The 23,386-nt window shown below is 38.6% G+C and overlaps 2 protein-coding genes across 2 annotated transcripts in view; both read left to right on the top strand.

Annotated features, from left to right (window-relative positions):
• Positions 1-2,243: 2,243 nt before the first annotated feature.
• Positions 2,244-4,776, top strand: LOC128365775 (tumor necrosis factor receptor superfamily member 11B-like). Its single transcript, XM_053326354.1, has 5 exons — positions 2,244-2,251; positions 3,224-3,614; positions 3,906-4,085; positions 4,219-4,300; positions 4,457-4,776. Exons 1-5 carry the CDS (start codon positions 2,249-2,251, stop codon positions 4,641-4,643), a joined length of 843 nt encoding a protein of 280 aa, XP_053182329.1. The 5' UTR covers positions 2,244-2,248; the 3' UTR covers positions 4,644-4,776.
• A 1,512-nt stretch (positions 4,777-6,288) lies between these two features.
• Positions 6,289-23,386, top strand: part of LOC128365760 (F-actin-uncapping protein LRRC16A-like) — a 63,734-nt gene continuing 46,636 nt past the window's right edge. Inside the window, exons 1-2 of the mRNA XM_053326328.1 lie at positions 6,289-6,328; positions 10,870-10,967. Of these exons, the coding sequence (XP_053182303.1) occupies positions 6,289-6,328; positions 10,870-10,967 (138 nt within the window). The remainder of the gene's footprint in view (positions 6,329-10,869; positions 10,968-23,386) is intronic.

Here is a 23,386-nt window from a genome sequence, read left to right as displayed (position 1 = left end):
ACAACGCCACCTAAGTTGAGGAGCTTAGGACTCCATAATTACAGATACAGGTTCTTTTTTATCAGGACGGAGCACAGTTAAACACCACAAAAAAATAGAAAGTTCACCAGGATTTATTGTAAAACATAGTCCAAAGTCTTTTCCTGGATCCGGACCGTCCTGGAGGAATCCTTCTCCGGACTGGATGCTGCCTTCTCTGGATCCACTTGTTCCCTCGGTCCGGTACTCCACCTGTAGACGCAGAACACAACCGCCAGCCCTCTGTCGACACACCCGTCTACGCCCTCTCTCCCTCCTCTGCCTGGCCCTACAGCCGGCCTTCTCAGTGTCTGCATTTTAGATTTGAGAATTAACACTCACGCTTATCCTGGGTGATAACTTGACGTCATTCACCCAGGCTGGAGTAGTTACGCCGACAGACACGGGCCGCTGCACTTCAGGTAGGAGGATCTTTCTGCGATGGTAGTTTCTTGGTGGCCTGCTGGTTCTCCGGCTGGTTCCTCATCTCCTCCGTCTCTGGCAGGCGGGGAGTACCTATCCTCTGAAAAGAAGCCAATGCGGAAGTAACTTAGAGCTGCATTCTATCAAAAGGCCACCAGGGGGCGACCGTTTTGTGTTCAAAAAGACTTCCGGCTCTATACAAGTCAATGGAGAATTCACCAACTTCTCACTTAATTTCTAACCTCAGTAAACGTTTTCAAAATGTGTTTATGGTCTCAATCGCTAGTTTAAAGCCTTGTTCAATGCAGTATGATGTTCATTTGTGAAATTTTGGCCTCCCTGATTTTATATTTGACGATAAAGCAGGCTACGTGGCTACGTTGTGATTGACCAATGTCCTTGAGATCCAGCCCTCGCAACCAATCGCAGCCTCCCCGCTCCGCCGTTAGTCCCGCCCATACTTCCGTCCATGACTCCGCCTCATGCCCATATAAGTAGAATCCGTGTTCTTTTTTTCCCAGCATGCACCTGAAATTCTCAAGATGGCGCTGCCTAGATTCGAAACTATTGGCTTCCGAGCAGCAGTCCACAAACCAATGGGTGACGTCACGGATGTTACGTCCATTTCTCTGGCCTAAAATAAAAAGGGTCATACCTGCGCAAACTGCCAGCTGTGGCTTGTTGCGCTGATTGTCTGTCGGCTGTGGGACGTTCAAGGTCAGCTCGAAAAAAAGGTACACCATGTGCAATTTCAACAAAACATAATTAAGTCACAGCAAAACAAACATTAAACTGACCCCGTCACACCAACAGTGGGACCTTATATAGACAGGTATGTGCCTTTCCTTTTTCACTTGGTCATTATGGGGTATTGTGTGTAGATTAAGGAGAAAAAAGGAATATAATCCATTTTGGAATAAGGCTGTAACATAACAAAATGTGGGGAAAGTGAAGGGGTGTGAATACTTTCTGGATGCACTGTAAATGTTTGATCTTATATATAAAATCATAAGTTCCCATTGCGTAAAATGTTTCACTTAGGTTACAAGTGTATGGTCATTAATATGTATAACGTTTTATCACGTTCTCAAATTCTGCAGAAACATGACATGAGAGGCATGTAGCTAGTTGTTGACTCATCACTGTATTATAAAGCAATGCATCTCCATTTGCTCAATCAGCGCTTGTCATACCTTTGACTCATGGGTGGCTGACAAGTTTCAAAAGAAAAAATGACTTTTATTATACGTGCCATGACTATACCGCATTTTACCCTTTTTCAACATAGAGCAAGTGGAAAAACTAAAAAAAAAGAAGTTTCCCCCCTCATTTAAACACAAGTCAAATGATGATGTGCATGACCTGAGAATAATGCTTATCTATTACATGAGTAATACAAATTGTATGCAGTTCAATTACAGTATATTAAATGTTCAAGTTTCTGCTGTAAAAGATTTTCAACATTCAACATAGGCATAAGAAAATTGGTGTTCATACTATTTTCTTAGTTTCAGACTACTACTGTTGTGACATTTTGCTTGTCATATTGCTCTGTTATTTATACATACTGTAAGTGACCCTTATCATAATACTTTCTACATGTTTTTTGTTATCACAATGATTTAGCTTTCATGTCAAAAAATGTAACTCATCCTATAGAAGTGGAAGTGGTTTGACCTTTTACTCTTCATTATCCGTAAAACATAACACCCACGCAAATGAAGTTCCCCCGCTGTGAGCTATAAAGTAGGCCTGGTCCTACTGTCAAATCCTCTTCAACAGAAGTGACAACATGCACACCATCAGCATGGTGAGTATCCTGTACTACAATATTTTGTGCAAGATTATAGAGAGCAGAGACTTTAGATGGTGTTTGATGGAATTAGTCAAGTTTGAGTCGAATACAGAGGCATTAATGGTTTGGATAAATTCTCAAGCAATCTAACTGCATGTCACCAAAGGGTGAATATTTTATTATAAGAAAATAGCTGAAGAATCTGTATGATTTCAATTTAAAATGATTGTGGCTTTTTTATTAATTAATTTAATGGGAAATTAACTTAACTTGATCACTTCCATCAGGCACTTGTAACATATGTCATATTGTATTTTATCTACAACTGATGCCAGCACTGTATATAAGTATGTGTGTAACCCTAACCCAGTACACAACTGGTTCATAGTTTTTAGATCTAGTCTTTCAGGTTATATAACAAAGCAGTTGCAGTGTACTGATAAAAAGAAATCTTGAAAAACTATTGTTTGTTTTACAGTTAAAAGCAGTAGCATCAAATGGTGCAGCTGTAAAACGCTGTGTTATAGTGAGTGCATGAATTCGCGAAACACCTTTACAGTTAATTTATTCCTTATACGTCCATATTTTAAAATGAGCATATTTACAATATTTTACACAATTATATTGCTGAGAGTCACACAGAAAAGGTGCTGAACAAACTCAATGGCAGGGTTAGTTACTGGGCAATCCAAATAGAGTATGACCCAGACCCAGACCCCCCCACACACACCCCCCCACCCACCCACCCACACACACACACACGCACACACACACACACACACACACACACACACACACACACACACACACACACACACACACACACACACACTTTATCTATCTCTAGTATCAATTTACATTTCTGTGGTATTCTTCATTCATACAATACAATTAAGTTGTGATATTAGTGTATGAAAGAGTAACAACAAAGCAGCAGTAGTGCTTATTGGCACAGTAATAATAGTAAAACCACGATCCTCTCCTCAGCTGTTCTTACCGGCTCTGGTCCTGCTCTCTGATATCCTCTGTGGTGCCTCTGCGGTGGAAGTCAGTCCCAAGTATGAGCATACAGACCATCTCACTGGGAAAACCCTCTTCTGCGACAAGTGTCCACCAGGCACTCACATGACGGCGCACTGCACCACCACCAAATCCACCCAATGCAAGCCGTGCAGGGAAAACCACTATACCGAGCTGTGGAACTACCTGCCCCGGTGTCTCTACTGTAACAACCTTTGCTATGGGAACATGGAGGTGGAGAAAGAGTGCTCAGCGGTGAGCAACAGAGTCTGTCGGTGCAAAGAGGGCTTCTACTGGACAAATGACTTCTGTATGAGACACTCGGAATGCGGGCCCGGACACGGCGTTCAAGCGAAAGGTAGGGCTGATCACCTATAAACAGAGATATCTCTGTCATATATACTGCACTACTATAGAGTGTAGTTTCAAAATGTGCGAGTCCTTATATAAATAACAGCACTATAAACAATGTACCAGTTACTCAACAATGTATATTAGTAGAAGTAACAAGTGTTTTCCAAATGAAAGGATAAGGTTCCAAAGTCCATGGCAACTCCACTGATATACGCACGGCACATGGTGTCTCCAGGGGCACCGCAGTAACTTAAAAGGCTGTAATTAACCAAAAATTAACTGTCGTCTCCTTTAGGTACATCTAAGGTTAACACTGTCTGCGAAACGTGTTCCGATGGCTACTTCTCCAATTCGTCCTCCGCGCTGCAGCCATGCGTAAAACAGCAGGAATGCGCACAAGGGCAGATTGTGCTCCTCCCCAGCACAATTTACCACGACACAGTGTGTGGCCCTTGTCAGGATATTGCAAATGGAGGTAAGAGTGTGACCTGTGACCTATCTGTCTGTGTACGGTACATTTTTACAAACTGAATTAAATTTTCTCAGCATAGATGAAAAAGTGTGGAATTCATCATTCAATCCATGGGTTTTTTGATTTTCCTCTCCAGGTGAGACACTCCGGATAGTCTCCTCAAGATTATTTAGTAGGCACGAGAGGCGTGTGGGAAAACTGAGGAAATTTGTCAACAGGTGAGCCAACAGTGAAAATACCCTGTAGTCAAAAAACAGTCATTCAAGTTTTGTATCACTCTTCTTTCCTCTTCTTGCATCTTCATTAACTGCCCTCTTCACCTGTCAATTAACTTAAGACACAGATGCACATTAAACATAACTTCCCTCCAACAGGTACATCCATAAATCTGGAGAGTCTCTCCTGGATGAGATCAAAGAGTGGCTGAAGCAGGCTCCAGCAGAGACGCTGAAAAACCTGCCTGAGATGCTGAAGGCTGTACAGCTCAACTCGATGGCAGAAAAGCTGGAGAAGAGTCTTAAGGAGATTGAACAAACAACAAATTGTAGTTTATCTCTCTGACGCACTCAAATGGCTGTCAGAGTCCATGGGAGTAAAACTTATACAGTACCTCTTTATCTGGAATAAGCCATTTTTGTTTCCATTTGAAAACAAGTATTTTAATATATTTTTCATTTGCCCGTTAATTGACAGAACATACATTACCTCAAAGATTGTCATCATAGAAATGATGTTGTAATGAACATCATTCACAGGTTTGTGATGAACGTTTTCCTTTCAGAAAGGCTTATCTATAACAAGTGAATGTGCATTATCCTAATGTTTTGAAAATAAATTAGTTTACATAGATAGATCAAGTCAATACATTGATATTGTTCTGTTATATTTTTGATATGAAAACGAATTACGGCTAAATTAATATATTTTTCTGAAAATGTATGGAATTCTGTAAAAATATGTGATACTAAACTGTAAACTTTGATGTGCAGAAGTTAAATAAAATACGTTTTAAATGAGAAGTCATAGTGGAAGTGCAGTTGAACAAAATAACCACAAGATGTCGCCACCTTCACTCGTCAAATGCTTGGTCACTGCAGAGACATTTTTTTTAATATGGGTGTAGAACATGTCAAAAGGTTACAGATTAATTTTTTAAAAACATTTTGTCTTTCAAACATTTATATATTTGTTGTCGATACCTTTCCCAACTCTGCATTCATAATATTTTGTAATTTCATACCTATTTGCAGCGTAGTTCATTAGAAACCTACGGCCTATAGGTGGCCTACAGCTTGAGGTTTGCTATTTTCTACTTTATTTTACCTTATTTTTATATTTAATCTTTAAAGTGTAGGGCTGGCCTTGGGGCTGTGCTCCATTCAGTGTAACATTCCCATAATATTCCCCTCGGGAAATAGAGTGTATTTATGCTTCTAGTCATGACTTTATAGTGACCTTTTTAGTTGTAGTCTAGTAGGCCTACATGTTATTGCTATAGTATCCATTCAGAGTTGCATTATAAATATATTCAGATTAAGGACTGAGTTTTCTATACTGTGATGCAGTAGACACATTGGATCGAGGAGGTGATTCAGTGTCACTCCGCGAGAACCGCTAGGGGTCCCTGGTTCCCAGCTTGTAGACCGTTGGTGCACCCTGCTCATTAATATCTGGCTGACACCAGCATCACCGCCCCCTCTTGCCACGCCACACCGCCCGGGCATCGCATCGGCTCCCTCACTGTCGCATCACCGCGCGGGGAGGGGCCCCGGTTCCCACTATTGGCTGGTCCTGTATTACCGACAGCTTTACTGTAGGGCCCTGTCCAGAGAGGATGTGCGCGAGAGGTGGTCTTTTCATTCCTCTGAAGCGCAGAGGCTGCTGGGTTTCAACATGATCTTAAGGAGACACTAGTCGTTTTTTCCCCCTACCCTTTTCGCCAGCATACAACCTCTGAAACCCGCGCTGGTTTAACCGAAAAGAGATGCTCCCAAAATAAACGCGGATACATTGTCCGGGACACCGCGCGAGGAGAGAAGCATGTAACCGGGAGAAACGGCACCACCTGACTCTGACTCTCTCTCTCTCTCTGTCTCTCTCTCCCCCCTCTATCTCTTTCTCTTGCTCCTTGTTTCCTCAAATTTGGAGGCTTCTCGATGTGTTGACTGAACTGTTCTCCTCGTTTTGGGATATTATCTTCAGCAAAATGAGCGAGGAAGTGTCAGAGGTCCCCAAAGAGCTTCTGGGTAAGAAGAGACACGGATTATTTGTAGCCATGTGTCCAGACTGAACACAATCATTGATACTGTCCTTTATCATATGCCTCATAGGAGCTCACAGTGTGCATGTGCTCATCAGTGTTACTGACATGTTTTACAATGTATTATGTCCTATCAACACTGTACAGCCACTCATTGTGCTGAGATAGCAGACAATAGTGGAGTTATTGTCTCTGATATTACAAATATCCAACCATTGTCCTCTGTTTTTACTGTGATAATTCGTATCCCTGACCAAATACTATTTTCTATTTCCCCAAAACAGACATTACTATAATCAGACCAGACAATCTAAATGCTTAAGCTTGAAGCTGTTTACACATGAGGTTCCACTATTGATGATCAAGCTGCCTGTACAGAGGATGTGATGTGGACTACAGATGAAACCCCAAATAGTTTAGAAGCCTGTCATCCCTGTGGACATAAGTAACAGGGTTATTTTCTCCCCACAGTAACCATGTATCACTCATAGTCTGCAGTGTCCATACACCCTGCCTTTTCCTGCTAAGTCTACCATGTCTCTCTCTATTTGTACTGATTGTAGACATACCTACCAGTCCTGCAGGCTGTTTGGCTTCAGCTTGGGGTCTCTTTGTTTGGCGAAGTGTCTCAGTTTTTGACACCTCAGTGCAATGTTGGGCAAGCACAAGCTCTGTCTCTCTCTCTCTCTGACTCTCATTGATACACACAAGCATGCAATATTCCTTTATTTCTTTTTTACATGAGAAATTAGTGCACAATGTAGATGAGGTGTATAGGAAAATGTAGTGACTTGGCCAAATGTGTGTTCACTTTCTGAGTCACAGAATATTCATCCAGACGGTCACTTCTTTTACTCTATTAACAGCATCTGTGGTATTGTTTATCCTTAAACCCTCACAAATATCATATGTTGGTTTCTGTTGATTGAGTTGTTGATACATTTAGGAAAGAACAGAAGCCAGAGGTGGACACAAAGATGTTACTTTTTTCAGTTTGATGTGAGAATTTCAGCACGTATAATGTTTAAATGATGCATAGGTCCCCCCTTTACCTGCTAACATCTGGTATTAGTTTGCCTGTTAAATAATTAAGCTTATCAAAAGCAACAACTATGTGTGACAGTATCAGTGGGTATCAGCTTCTTTCACTTCTTTACTGAAATATTCAAACTCCACACTTGTGCATCTTTTTAAATGCCTCTCCCACAAATCCAGTTGTATGACATATTTGGTATATGTTTGGGATTTGAGCTAGAATCTAAACTGACTGATCCAATTGTGTGTAGCATTAACCATGCTATCCGTTACCTGTATCACAAAGCTAAACAGATGTAGCCCACCGAAACTGAAGACATAGTGTGTTTGTTAATAATATGGTCTCTCTCAGACTTCGAGTGACTAAGTTGTTTGCATCTATTCTCTGCATTTTCACCTGATCTCATCGGAAACAGTCCTGATTTTAGTTAACGCAACTGCCCAACAGTGAACACTTACCATAAGGAATTTGGTTTGTCATGGTCCTGTGCTGTTGTCTGGATTAGTGTATAATCAGTCATTGTTTGAAACATTCACTGGTGCTGGTGATTCAGCATCATGCAGGGTCACTCTTGGCATTCTGCACGTACAAGGAGTGTCAGCATTATGCTGCAGACATAACCATCATTAGGTAAAATCTAGGGCTGTCAAACGATTAATTTTTTTAATCGCAGAATTTCCATAGATAATCGTGATTAATTGCGTTTTGAATTGCATGTATAAAATCCTGTTATTTTACATTTCAAGGCAGTTTTAAGCCCATAATGTAAAGCATTTCTTACCAGAGTGTCTTAACTGGGAATCAATCACAGCTCTGCTGCGACTCCCACACTCCAAAATGGTACTTTGGTCGAGCTGAGGCTCGCTCGCTTGGCTGCATCTGGGTGTTTAGCGTGGAGGTGCTAACTCAAACTCGACGTACTCCGGTGGTAGTTAAACTCCGTTTGACACAGGTTGCATTTTGCTTTTGACTTGTCAACTGAACCGTCTCGAAGTTTCTTAAAGTTAAACAAGCCATTCAAAAGTCCAGTAGCTCTCTTACTTTCCATCACCGCGGTAGGTTTACTGCAGGAGGCCACTTCAAAGCATAGCGCTACAGCTAGAGGAGCCGTCTACGGGTGAGTAGAAGGGACAAAAAGGCTTGCAAAATTAAAATGCGATTTAAAAAAAATAACGCGTTATGGATTGCATTAATCTGATCGCGATTAACGCGTTAACGCTGACAGCCCTAATAAAATCATAAAATGCTACATTGTCCTATTAACTGAAGATGCAAGACGAGAAACATAACTGCTTTCCATGAATCAGTGAAGTGCACACATTTAGAAACTGTGTTTGTGGGCCAAAAGGTTTTCTCATTGAAATATGCTTAAACACTAAGAAAAACAGACCCCAAATATTTTGAACCATGTATTTATATGATACCTAAGAAACACTTGTACTCCTGTAATGTTATAAGGCAAATACTTACTCATCAGCGCTCATCACCAGGCAGACACCTTTGCCGTTAGCGGTGTCATGCTGTGTCAAAGCAGGAGAAACACAAATATACAGGCTTTATTTCTGCCTGAAAACTGGTTCCTGTCTGTGAGACACATGCCAACTTGAGGATAAGAGGGCCAGATAGAGGAAGAGGGGGGTATAACAAAGCAACCCTGATTGTGTTGAACAATTTGGTTGTCATCTCTGTGAGTTTAAGGGTGCTTTTGAGTGAGTTTGAGAAAGTTGAGCTATTGTTAAAATGCTTTGCTATTATCAATGATAGATGATGCCACATAAAACAACTTCTTGTGAATTTTTCTGACTTACAATCTTCAATCCATCTTAATTTGTTCATATTAGTTCATCCCATATTCTACAGCTAATAGTATCTCATATGTAACTTATATGATTTCAAACACTGCAAGAAAAAGGTTGATGTCACCAACTTTTTAGAGCTGGCACCTAAAAACCAGGGATCTAATCTGTGACATCATCAAGAGACAAATCCGGATTTGCTCAGGCTCAATAAACAGAGTGGCTTTATGGGCTTGTCAGTTGTGTGTTTGAGCTGTTACAAGGCCATAGGTCTCCTATTTTCATCTCTCCACACAAGTCCTTATTGAAATTCATCATAGTGAGACATAGTGCACCCTTAATTGACCAATACAAACCGCAGCAGAGCTTGCTCCCTAAGTTTCCACCACTGTCACAGTTTGGATTAATTAGTATAAAAATGGAATTAGCAGAAAAATGATATGTGAATGTGAGTCTGTGAGGAGCTTTTTCTCCTCTGTACCAAAACGGCACAGGCTCATTAAAACATGCAACGTCTCATGTTACGTAGAGACCCACGTTAGACATCTCTGACTTATTGGGTGTCTTAACAGTTTTAGAAATGCTGTTGTAGTAAATGGTGCACATACTCGGTTACCCTTTTAACCATTTTACACTTTGCCTAATTATTTGTTCCACTTTGATCTGATGATGGTTTGATGAAAACTACAGGCGAGGATGTATGCATGCCAGCACAGATGTACACACACAGAATCCCTCCCTGTCTCCGACACGTGCACACAGGCTACATCAGCTGCTGTGTGGTGGGCGTATGAGTAGCGTGGAGAGGCAGCTGACCCAGTTCTACTCTATAATGCCAGTTCCCTGGCTGTGGAGGCTTTTGCTGGGTGTGAACAATCAATTTGAACAGCGGAACATATACCAGCATAATGTGGCTGTGTGTGTGTTAAAAGTACTATACATTTCTGTATACTAGTATTTAAAGATGAGAGCTGTCTTTAACTCTTCTTTCCATTATCAATAAATTAGTTGATTGTGTGTGGCTCTGTGGTGGTGCTTTGAGCAATATAACAATAGTAACACATAATAACAGCATTATTTTATGCTCACAATGACAACGCTAACATAGTAATTTTTTAGTAGGTATAATTTTTTACCATGTTCACTATTTTCTTGTTAGCATGCTAGCATTTGTCATTAGAATGTCCTGAATGTGTGTTTTTGTGTGTATTTGTTGTCAGGTGGTGACAGTTTTACATTTCACCTCAGATATAACACATATAAATCTGTACGGTCTGTGCTACAGAAAATGAAAGATGAGTTCAAATCTGGCACTAAGAAAGATCTTATCTCCCACGGTGTGTTAAAATTGAACTTCATACATTTTTCATCAAACATATGTTTTTTCTAATCAGTGGATATGGGACATTATTCCCTCTGCAGCAGAGATCCACCGATCTGTGCTCTGCTGAGGAAGCCAAAATGTTGAAATTCTGATTCAACTTGAACTTTTTGATTCATAAGAGGTCTGTGTTTTGTTTGAAATAACCTAAAGACATATTTTATGTAAGGCAAGATAATCCATTTTCTCTTTTCTTCTCCTCTCATGATCTCCGTTTACTTTGTTTTTGCACTGCTGTCACACTTTTTAATCTAATGCACAGATATGCACAATTTTCAAAATTTGAGCCTGAATCTTTCGTCTTTTCTGTGCAGAGAGCGTGAGGGATGCGTTGGGGAGGAAGGTGAAGCTGTCGCTGAGAAAAAGAGTGAAACTGGAGATCAAAGGAGACAAGACGGAGAACAGAGTCTTGGTGAGTCAAGTCTTGCTGCTTTCAAGCTTCTTCTTCATTAAGGGGAAGTAATGTGTGTCTGCCTTTCTCTCCTCCATTCCTCTCCTTTTTAAATGTACATTCTTCATTTAAGAACATCCAAACCTCCATGCTTTTCTCTCTCTTGCCTTTAGCACTTGAAAGGCATTCTTTTTTTAACCTTCGCAGTGAGGATCGCTACACTGCAGTCACTCTGACTTTTCAAGTTCAGAAGGCTTTGATTTTGTGGTAATTTATTAAAAGTCAAAGTTACAGAAATGACGCATTCGTACCATCACCTTGAATATATCTTGTCTCATAAGTCTAAGGGCTTAACTGGTTAGTGCATGGAAGGGCGTCAGCATTGGGTTTCCCCTGAAATGAAGTAATGGGGAAATTTTAAAAGAGTTTCCAAAAAGTTATCTTTGAGTCCCACTGGTGCAACAATTTAAGCAATACGCAATAGTCTTAATACTTTGATATACACATCATGCACCCTACAGAGAAAGTCTCACAACTTACAGTAGATATTTGGAAGCATACTGGCAGTCATCTATAAAATCTTCTCATAAATGAGCACAGATTAAGTGCAGGAAGAAAAGTCTGAATTACACAGTGTCTGAATGACGTGATTTATTGTAGTGTGATGAATTTGGAAATAACAGTAGAACAGTAGAAATAAGACATTTAGTTCAGATCTTTATTCAGCCTCAATCCAAAGTCATGCTAAAACAATAAAAGCAGAAGCCAAGGTTAAGCACACTGACCCTAATACTAAAATAATTTCTCCATCCATTTAGTCACACCTCTCATACCTCTCACTGTGTATCCACGTCAGCCCTCAGTCTGTCTATTGGCCAGGTGGAAATAGTAACTCAGAGCATTAACTGTTGGCATGGAGCAGTAAATCCCATGGATGCTAAATAATTAATACCTGGCCGATCATTAAAAATGCATATTGGCTCTTTTTGGGTAGAACAAGGACAAAAAGCTGAAGATAGTTCAGACAGAACAGTCCTCCAATAAATCAGTGACTTAGCAGGGTCCATGAAGTTTGACGGCTTGAATCAGAAACCTTCTTGTGAATGTTTAATATGTGACTCTGGGTGGAAATAGCAGATGCCTTTTAGTTATACTGCTCTCAGTGGGATGGGAAGCTTTTAGTTATACAGCTCTGGGTGGAATAAACAAAAGAATTAGAATTAAGAGGATGTATCAAAAGCTTTGTGAACAGGCATTTGCATAGCCAAGTTGTCTGCTTTAAGGATGTGATATTGTGTAACAAAAAATCTCAGCCAGACCCTGTGGGCGTGATGACTCCTGTATACACATCTTTTAACTTGTACATTGAGATTGTTGCTACTGTGGGAACTTGAATGATAAAGAAGTCATCCAGGGACACGAGCAGAGAGAGAGAACGGTGAGAGACAAAAATAATTAGCTTCACTTTCACATCTCCCATACTAGCAAAATGATCTGTGAGCATGCTGAGGTGGGAAGCAGCAGGAGAGAATGAGTTAGTATGCAAGAATATTAGATTTGTCAGTTCATGTAATGTAATCATTAATTGGAAACACATCATCACTGCTGGAATCTGGAGTCATCAGTGTTGCATCAGAAAGAAATATGGGCATGGGGCGTAGATTCAGTGACACGTACATTTTTAAGCTCTAAGTGATGTTTCAATAGTTAAATGTCAGCTTTTAATATTTACCAGTGTTGTAGCTGACTCCCTACGGAAAGTAGCAAAGCATTAAAGTCCCCCTCCACCTAAAATGTGAGTTTGTTGTTACTTTACTGTGCAGTGATGTACAGTATGTGCAGAGTTTGAAACAAGAAGGCTGTTTTCACATTCATCTGCTGAAAGTGGAAAGTTTCAGGTTCAGAGTTGAAACATGATTAGTGATGTCACAACTAGTTTGGAGGTAAATTCTAGTCCAGCATCCAGTAACTTACACAAGAGTGTTAATGAGGTCATTGTACTTTTTGTTTTTGTTTTTTTGAAGAAACACCATATTAGGCACATATTATTCAAGCATACAAGTATTTCTTACATATATTACAACATGTCTGGATGGGATCTTTGAGGGACCTTCACTATAGTTGATAACACACAGTTTGTGAAGAACTGATAGTAATTATCTGGGGGGAACTGTGGTGACAAATTTTCACTATTTCTGTCATTTTATAGAATGATAAATCTATTTAACCCGAAAACTTTGTGGAGTGGAAAATGAAAATAATAATTGGTCCTATTGTTGTGGCCCTTATTGTTATCACATGAGGCTTTAAAATCACAAATGGTAGGTCATTGTAATCATCTCAAAGGAAAACATTTTCATCTTGTGTAGTGAAATGCACTTCCCACATGTAATCATTTCTTTTCTATATTTGTCAGCAAAGTTTATGGAAAAATAAAATACTCCCAGAAAACCACTTATAGGGGATTCCAGTGAAGTACCTTGTTTGTGGGGCTAGATCTCTTTTTGGTGTGGCTATACAGTATGACAAAACTATGTTATCAAGTGGGAGCTACTAACAGAGGCTAGTAGTTTGCATCCGCACATGCACACATACTTACAAAACAATGCAAAGATGTGGGAGGCAATACTGGGAAGCAAAGAATTCCAGTGGAGTGGCTCTGGCATTTTATGCAGGCACAGAGCATGAGAATGACTCGGGTGAGTTTGTATCAACGCTCTGCTTGACCCAGACTGAACAAATAAACCACTGTCAGTTGTTCTGCAGAAAACAGAGTTAGAGAAGCCGATTATGGAGGAAGTGGCACTGAGAGAAAACAAACATGCCACTGAATTGTAGCCTGTGAGTGTTGTGGTATCCAAAGTTAGACATGATGAAAAAACAATATATTTACAGATTGTTTTGAAGTTATATATTGTGATCAAACAAATGCTCGCTGTAAATTGAACCTTTAAGGTCATAATGCAGCAAAATGTTAAAGGGCCATTCTACTGATTTTCCACATACACATACAGATGTCACGGGGAGTACTACTGAGACCGTGAAAACAGCTCTGGATGATCCTTCTGAGAAAGTGAGGAAATAACTGGTGAGGGTCATAAGGGTTATCTTGGCTTAGGCTTTTTTTATCAGAAACCCTGCAATATAGGTTCAGAGCTATAATGTTGAGGTTTACTGGTCAGAGAGCGTCTAACCAAAAGAGGCATGGTTTGATTTTGTCCAGTCTTATTGAAAATCTGTCTCTCACGCAAGTACCCATATAGACATGTAGAAAACTCACATGTCATTGTGCAGGAAATTCAATTGTGCTGAGTGTGTAATGAGTCAGAGGGTGTAACACAGTAACAGAACGAGACACGTGGGTGGGCATGTGTGTCACATATTTAATAACAGATGAAGGTGTCCAGAACCAGTAAGCAGCAATACAATAATAACAATACTACTATATTGAAAGAGTAGAGGTGGCTTTTTCCACTTGAAAATGTTGCTTAGTTTCATCAGTTGTCACTTTTGTTTTTACATCAGAACTGTCAACATATTAACTCAAATGTACAGTGATGTAGTTGTGGAACAGCTGAACATGTACAGGTAGATGGTCTTAGAGCAAGTAGTCTTTAGTTTTTTGTCATTCTGTTGTGTACTCCATGGTAGCGTTACAGACTTTAAATCCTTTTAATGATGAATATTGATCATCTGCCCACCATTATACTACATCCAGCTGCCTGATACATAAACTACTTGTTTTTATGGTATATCCAACTATAAATCATAGACAATGTCAAATATGCAAGTTATCTATCCTTCACTGAGACACACAGTTAAGATTTTATGATTTTAACTGACATTTATTGAGCTTCCCATGCTTACATACTGTAGCCATTAAGCTTGATTTACCTCAGACAATGCAGGGCATCTATTTACAGTCTGAAGTACACAGATAATGAAGGGAGGAATATGGTTATTTCTACTGTCAATTTGCCTGTCTGTCGAATACACACAAGGCAATTCCCTTTTTCCCGCTGAGCTCCGTTCACACTGGGAGTGGGGCACTACTATGCCCGAGGCGTTTTTTTAAGCACACTAAAGCTTGATAGATACAGTCGCCTGCCTCCTTTGAAGACGGAAGGATGAAGGAGGTAGAGATAATAACATCAGTCCATCAAACACACCCCAAGGAAGAGGAGAGGAGGAAGGAGGAAGAGTGGGAGAAATGGGCAGTGAGACTTATTGTACGGGGCAGAGGGGATGAAGAGTGAGAGGAAAAGAAGAAAAACAGCAGAAATCACTGGTGACATTATGTAAAGCTGGAAAGGAAGATTTAACACATATCACAGGTGACAACCAAGCAATACAAGTCCAAATTAGTGTCTAAAGTTGTGAGGGTATACATTTTTGCAATATTGTGAAAATTTTGAATTATGTAGTTCCAGCTTAGATTTTCTGTGATACCTATTGCTTTCTGCTGTCCTGCTGTTAGTCACATAGTGGTGTTACTCATTAATGAATCCTTGGCTAACACTTAAGACTACGGCACCAGATTGTTGGCTTAGTGTCCAATGTCCTCTTTATCCCCTGGTATAAAAAATGGACAGTATATGGGTGTGTATTTGCCCTGGCCAGAGACTGTCACCAATAGCTAACTACTACTGTCTCATTGTTTCCTTTGTGGGAGTGGCACTAATACAGCTCAGATGACACAGTGTGAAACATTATTATATGTACAGTAATACAGATATTAATCTTATTTCATGGTTCCAGGAAACATATAGATACTATCAGTTCAGTTTAGGAGTGTATGGGCTTTATTTAATGCTTTCAAGAGGAAGCAGGTCATTTCAGATACAGTCATTCAAATCAATATCTGACTCCAGGATGTCAGCACACTTCTTTTTTTAAACTATTGTTTGTAAACTAGAATGAGTCCTACTGCCAAAGCAGACGTATCCTTAAATTACCATGAATCTTTGCTGTGGCTGACAAATGTGTGAGAGGTTTTTTAATATCTACATTACACTTTAAGAACTAATCAGTGACACCACTGTCTTATGTCACACAAAATTAGAACTTCAGGGATTTGTTGTATTCCACATATAATGATACAAAATGATTAAACTTCATCTGTTACCTATAAACAGTTTGTAAAGAAACATTAATACAAATATATAAGAATATATACCGCTCATAACTGGAGGAATGGATCATCACAGAATGGGATTACATTTTGAAAATAAATGAATGAATTCCTTTCTTGGACAACGTATAACATTTCTGCTTTTAATCTATTTTGAGACAATATATTAGAGGATTATGGCAAAAATATCTAAATGGTGTAACCATCAAAACTTGAACCGAAAAAATTACACTTGCTTAAAAATGCTCAAATTCTCAATAAAACACCATCATCATCAACATCAACTAGTTTGGCATAATCTTATATTATCACTCTTTCATATTAAATAAAGGTTAATGGAGTACAATTGTACATACTAAATACTAAATATAATTTTATCAACTGTATTCACAATAGAAGACAAGTTATGAGTTGACTTATGAGTTGTTGTCAGGTGATTTCTTTTTTCTTTTTTCTATTATACAACACAAGTTAAATTTTAAGATTAAATTACCGTGATTGTTTCTTGACTGGATTTAAATACTATATCCTATTCATTTCTTGTTGTCACATATTTCTTTTACTAAACTGAAATAACATGAACAATTTAACTGAACCTCGTTGTCTGTAATATTTGATTTTCTGTGCCCATTTCATCAACAAACAATGGTGTTTGACTATAGAAGGAACATGGTCAAGCAGTGTATTAGATTTTTATGAAAAATACTGCTTACACCCATTGATGCCCTAACCCAGTGTCCAGTTGGTGTAAGCAGTATTTTCTGATTATGTATAGGAAGATGTGTACTAAAATGTGCAGTAAATGTAATCCACTTTTGCTATGCAACAAAATGGCTTTTAACAAAATTTACATCATTTGTCACACAAATATTTAGAAAAAATGGTTGTTTTTAGGATATGTTCTGCTCAATATTGACAAAATGCATTATCATGTAAATGAATGAATACTCACTTTTTTTCCTTTTCATTTGTTTTAAAATGAAGTACAATATTTAACATTTTTCATTTTCATTTCTTTTGTGGTTACACCATTGGATATTTTCAGAAGCACTCAGTCTTACTTTTGGTTGAAAAAAATGCTTCAAATGTCAATTCAAATGACATAAAACCAACATAAACATAAAATATGCATATTAACAAACCTGACGCATTCTTTTAAAACAATTTTTGTAAGACATGTTGGAATTTCTTATCTTGCCAACCCTTATTTATCAATGACCCATAATGCTATTAACCTACATTTGACCAATCAACTAGTAAAGCAGACCTTTATCACGTTTAGTTTAACTTGTTTTATTTCTATTTTGTTTTGAAGATTTATCCCTCATAGTTTCACATACTGTATTTTCCTACAGTATATGAATAATAATCTTTTCAGTTAGTAAAAGACGACTGTGTGGATCACAATCTAAAAAATGTGGAGTGCATGTTCATTTTCTTCAATGAAAATTGTAGTGTCCACTCTGTGTGTTGCTGTCAGAGTCCTCAACGTGTGGTGACTTTTCATTTCACCTCTCACAGCTTGTCTGAACATGATTCAAAATGGGCTGTTGCACCATTTTACTGAGGACGCCATAAATTATTAGTAGGCCAGCAGAAAGCTTAGCCAACTCTTGGCCAAATAATGGGAACAAAGCTAGTAATAAGCTGAATTAAAGCACCATTCATAATAATATTGGACATTGGATTTTTTTTTTGATGGGAGCAGTATGTCATAGTAATCCCGGTCTCCTCAGTGAGACTACATTTACTCAATCCCAAGATGGAAAATGTTGAAGCACCCCTGCTCACATCTGAGAAAAGACCAAAGCCTACAATCTTATCCAACTTGTCTTTCCACCACCCCTCTCTTCTTTTCTCTAACGGCAAGGTCTGTCATTAGGGGCAGTGAGAGAATGGAAGTGACCCAATTCTTTACTCCCAGATGATCACCTGTAATGTCCCCTCATGGGAACCTGCAGTCCACCAGTATCTTTTGTTAGTGACTCTAAAAGCGCCATTCTGAAGGCTGCAGAGCAATGGTCTTCCACATTTTAAAATCTCTTAAAAGATTATAATATGCTGAGGTTTTTGTCATGTGACTACTTTCTATTCACAAAGGTTTTAGAAATAGCTGTGAATTTATAACTAAATCCCCATTTGTTACCCAAGTTACTATACAGTGAACCCAGCCCTGGTGGCAATAGATACATACATTCATTCATGAATTAAGTTTTTATTGCTGTCATGCACAAATATATGTATGTGCATTTTTATAAAATTCTACAAAAAATAATGAAACCAAATCAAAAAGCTTTCACTATTATATCTTCTGACCTTCATTGTGTAGAACAAACTAAAATCATTCACCATAATAACGTTGGAGAAATCAGAGTAACTACCAATTAAATAATCCATTCTTGTCCAAGGTTTTGTGACAATGTTAGCACTCTTAAAAAAGTCCAAATTAAACAATCATTCCAATTTGGGATTAAGTTTTTGTTGAGCCACTTCATGTAAAATCATCATAATGTGTTCAGTACAAAAGAAAACAGGATCACTACCTCCTCCAAATCACACAACTCACACAGTCTGTTTACAGGAATTATCGATTGGTATTTGTTAACATGCAGAAAGTTGGCCCCTCGTCCTCAGTCCAAGAGAGAAAGAGAGAAAAAGTGAATGAAGAGAGTGAGCGGTGCTGGTTAGAATGAAGCCATGAATCAGAGTAATAAAACATTATTTTGGGATTGTTTTACAGCTGTTACGTTCTAAAGCATAAACACACCCACACTCTGCTCAGTGTGTGCGTGTGTGTGTGTGTCGGTCAAACAGGCACACTGACAGCAGAGGAGCAGCACACAGCAGTACTCTACACACAGCATGGGAGGGAGATGGAGAAGTTGGGAAACACTGAGTCAGGTTAAAAAACAGTGATGTAACCTGGTCACTATGCTACCAGGCCCACTTCACAACCTATGTGTTGTTATTGGCTGGGGGCTACTGTACACACCCACTGCCCAAAGGTTGACGCCTAGAAACAACACAGCAAAGAAACTAATACATTGGACACTGCTACACATTTCTCTTGGATCATTAGTGGTGATTAAGAGGTGTTTTTGTATGAATGTTTTTTAAGGAAAATCTTGCATAGTATACTGTTTTAAAGATTGTAGGTCAAGGACAGCACTCAAAAATCTGGCAGTACACTGTTCACTGAAGTACACTGATGGAGAGGACCAGCAGCCCACTTTAGATCTATTTACGAACACATGTAGAGACTTCACAAATGACAATATCACATGACCTGCCTTTACAAAAATTGCAAGTTATAATCATGTAGCATTTATGTTGTTTGTGTACTTTGCTGCAGTACATGTATCTAGTTCTTAAATACATTTCAGTGTATTGTTGGGTTTGCTTGTGTGCAGTTAGAAGGTAGATCATCAGTGTTTCAATGGAAAGTTAAACATGTTTACATGGAACACACAGTTGACGACAAACCACCATTTTATTTCTGTTTGGTATTTTTTAAGTATCAGGAAATTTGATGACAATGAACTGGAGTGACTTGATCTTTCCATCTTTTTTTCAGGTTCAGTTCTTCAGTGGGTGTTTGTACTGTATTTATAAGATTTGTGGTCAGAGCAATGTCTTGACATAAACCACATTGACCTCATAGGGGTCTTCCCTGCTCAAAGAATCCATGTTTAGTTTTGCTTTCATTTTTGAGGTTAGGAATTGTTTTCTGTATACAGTGTGTATTAAGGCCTTTGCTTGGTTTAGTGAACATGAGCATGGAAATACTGTTCTCTGTCTGTCAGCTCAGGTTCAGCCTGAGTTAAAACAGTTATAATGTTGTTGGACACATAATCATTCTGTCTATTAAACAGTTAACTTTGCTTGAAGGTCCTCTGTGTTTTCTACCGTAATGCCATGGTGCTTATTATCATAATTGAGGTGACATTCAGAGCTAACCAGGCAGAACAATGTGTCAAACAGGTCACTATTTCCCTGCTGAATATAGACTACAGTGACTGTACAGTCCATTATAGTGTTGTCTTAAATGGTTTGTGTTTTGTGGAATGGACAAGATTAAGCTGTTGCAATCACATTCATGGTTGCATTTTAAAATGATATATAAACAGAAAATGACTTGCTTACAACTGATCTTTAAAAAAGTAGAAGATAAAACATTGTTTTGTAAGGATGAATTGGGCACTGATGATAGCTTTGCACCAAATGATTCAACTGGTTGGGACTGCAAAAATTAGTTAATTAATGGATTAGTCAGTTACCAAATTGATCGATAGTCAACTGAATATTTCAGCCATTTTTACAGCTTTTCAAATGTGAGTATTGGCTACATTTACTTTACTTCTACTTTTTTTCATTTAAGTTAAAGTAAACTGACTACTCTGGATTGTATACTGTAGGTCAGACAAGATAAGACATTGGAAGACGTGTGTTCTGAGAAGTTTTCTTCTGGCCAAACAGTTAATTTATGAAAATAACCAGCCAATCAAGAATGAAAATAATGTTTAATTGCAACCTCTAAATGATTAAAATATGCATGAACTGTTTTCCAGTAGTTCCAATATTCAGGAGCCTTATATTCATGTCTTGATACTAGTAATAATGGCTGCAACTTATTATCATTTTAAATGTTGATTAATCTGAGGTTACAACCTTTGGATCAATTGGACCGATCATTTCTCTTTTTTTACATTTCAATGACAGCAATTAATAACTTAGTCTTGTATTTGTTTGACTGGTCCTATCCCCAGTGAATCCTGTTTAACCATGCTGTGGGAAAAGAGGCTGTTGGGTGTTGTAATAGTAAAGTGTAAGTCTGCTTTCATTGGGTGTAATTGAATGGAGTTTGTAGGTCACAGCAACAGTCTGCTGCATAGATTGGATGATAATGACATTTGCGTGCCATGTCATAATAAACAACCACACAACAATCAAGTCTAATCAGTGTGATCTTTTCTGTCAAAAAAGCCCAAGTGATAAATATAAGATTGCAACTTATTATCATTTTATAATTGTTGATTAATCTGAGGTTTATATTTTTAATTGTGAAAAATACCCCTTACGATTTTCTAGCCTAAGGTCCAAAAACCATAGCTATTCAGTTTTCAGTGATATAAAAGAGAAAAACAGCAAAGCCTCACATTTGAGAAGCGTGAATCAGCAAATGTATGGCATTTCAGCTCGAAATATTAAGATTAATTGATACTCAAAATAGATAAGTCTGCAAATTTCTTTGGTTCTTGTAATAATCTTAAAACGTCCAACAACATAACATCTCAAAAGAAAAGGGTCCAGCATTGGGATAGTTTTTGTTATAGTGTAGTCACATCTATGTGCAATTTAAAGTTTCCAGTTCACCTCCCTTGCAGTGTAGCAGGAAACATTCAAATATAAACAAGAAAAGATCCCAGTTGTCCCCGGTGGGGTTTGACCCATCTTGTTACTGGGAGGCAACGGTGCCAAATATAGTTCAGTCCAGCTGTGAGACGTCAGTGGTGACACGATTCCTCCTCCACACTGATCAAAATATGGGTATTATTTGAACGTTAAGTGTACCCACTCTGAAATAATCTCATTAGATACACTTCTTTGTTTCTCTTTGTTATGTCCTTACACATTTAAATTGGATGAAAGCAAGTAAAACACACTTCAGTGATTCCACTCAACTTGAGGCTGATCTGCTGTGTCACACTGTGACCAGTTCATTCAGAGCCACCTCTCAGAATAGGCTGAATGCAGTTTGAGTTAAGTTTAAGTTAGTCATGAAGCCTAATTTTAGCACACTGCTTCCACATCATGCTTTACTCAGAATGAGCCGCTTTTTCAGGCTCTTTCTAAGTGGTTTGGTTTCTGTAAAGTGCTGGCATAGACACAGCTGAATGAGCTGGTTAATTAAGAAAGATAGTGCATGTAGAGTGTATGTGTGGTAGTTCAATGCCTTTTTGAATATCTGCAACTACTCAAAATACAACCTCGTTTTATACACTGTGTCTACATTCCCAATGTAGCTACTCCCTGAATAAGTGAAAAGGTTGAACATGCTCATTATGTCCTGTATGTTCACTCACTGTCACATTTTAGTGGCTGAGTATTTGCGTTGTATTACACTCCACCAAACAGAATAGGGATTTTTTATTTTTTTATTGCAAGGCTTAGGATGTTTCGAGCCTACAATGCCTCACAAAAACCTCCCTAGAGAGATATTAACCAGCCACAGTGCCTGACCTCATGCAAGCCCCACCCACAGTCATTCATCTTCATTCAATCTCATAGGTCAGGGTCAATGTCACTCAGACGGGCGTCGCAATATAATTGCTTCAGGTCATTGCCTTGATAGTTTTGTTTTTTATAATGTATCACAGTATTGACTTCCAATATGTCTGGTTACAACCTTTGTGTCAAATGGACCCATCATTTCTCTTTTTTTTACATTTCAATGACAGCAATTAATAACTTAGTTTGAGTTTTGTCTTGTATTTGTTTAACTGGTCCTATCCCCAGTGAATCCTGTTTAACCATGCTGTGGGAAAAGAGGCTGTTGGGTGTTGTAATAGTACAGTGTAAGTCTGCTTTCATTGGGTGTAATTGAATGGAGTTTGTAGGTCACAGCAACAGTCTGCATAGATTGGATGATAATGACATTTGTGTGCCATGTCATAGTAAACAACCACACAACAATCAAGTCTAATCAGTGTGATCTTTTCTGTCAAAAAAACCCAAGTGATAAATATAAGACTAACTGCATAATTTGTCTCCCTCAGAGAGGCTTTTCTGTTGTGATGCCTGGATGGTGACAATTTGTTTAAGCACCCATGCAGCTGTTTGTCAGTAAAACAACTGCACTGCATATGACTGCCAGAGCTGTCAAAAAGTTTTGTTGCAAGGGTGGTTTTTATGGTGTTTTTTGTCTCCTTTTTCTTATACCTTTATCCACTGTTGATCTTTGTCCACTTCATAATCATTACATACATGGTGGGTTTAAATTCTACAAAGTCTGAGTCATGAGCATGAAATTGGACAGCGATATATTGAACTGGGTATTGATGTTTGATTACCCCTGCAGCATTGTTTTGCGGACTGTATCAGTGCCCTCCTATTCTTTTTTTTTCCAAAACCTTGAAAGTTACTTGTTTTTGTATTTCCATGTTATTCACTTCTGAAGTGCATAGGGTCTCATTAGAGTCCATACAGGAAACTGAGTATAGCCTTACATCATCTACATCTTCTTTTGATCATTTATTCTTTGATCTAATCTTCCAGTAAGAGGACTTTTGCTTCAATTTGGGGCAAATAT

This window comes from Scomber japonicus, chromosome 10, assembly GCF_027409825.1.
Source record: "Scomber japonicus isolate fScoJap1 chromosome 10, fScoJap1.pri, whole genome shotgun sequence".
NCBI classification, from domain to species: domain Eukaryota; kingdom Metazoa; phylum Chordata; class Actinopteri; order Scombriformes; family Scombridae; genus Scomber; species Scomber japonicus.
This window is presented reverse-complemented; position numbering and strand designations above follow the sequence as displayed.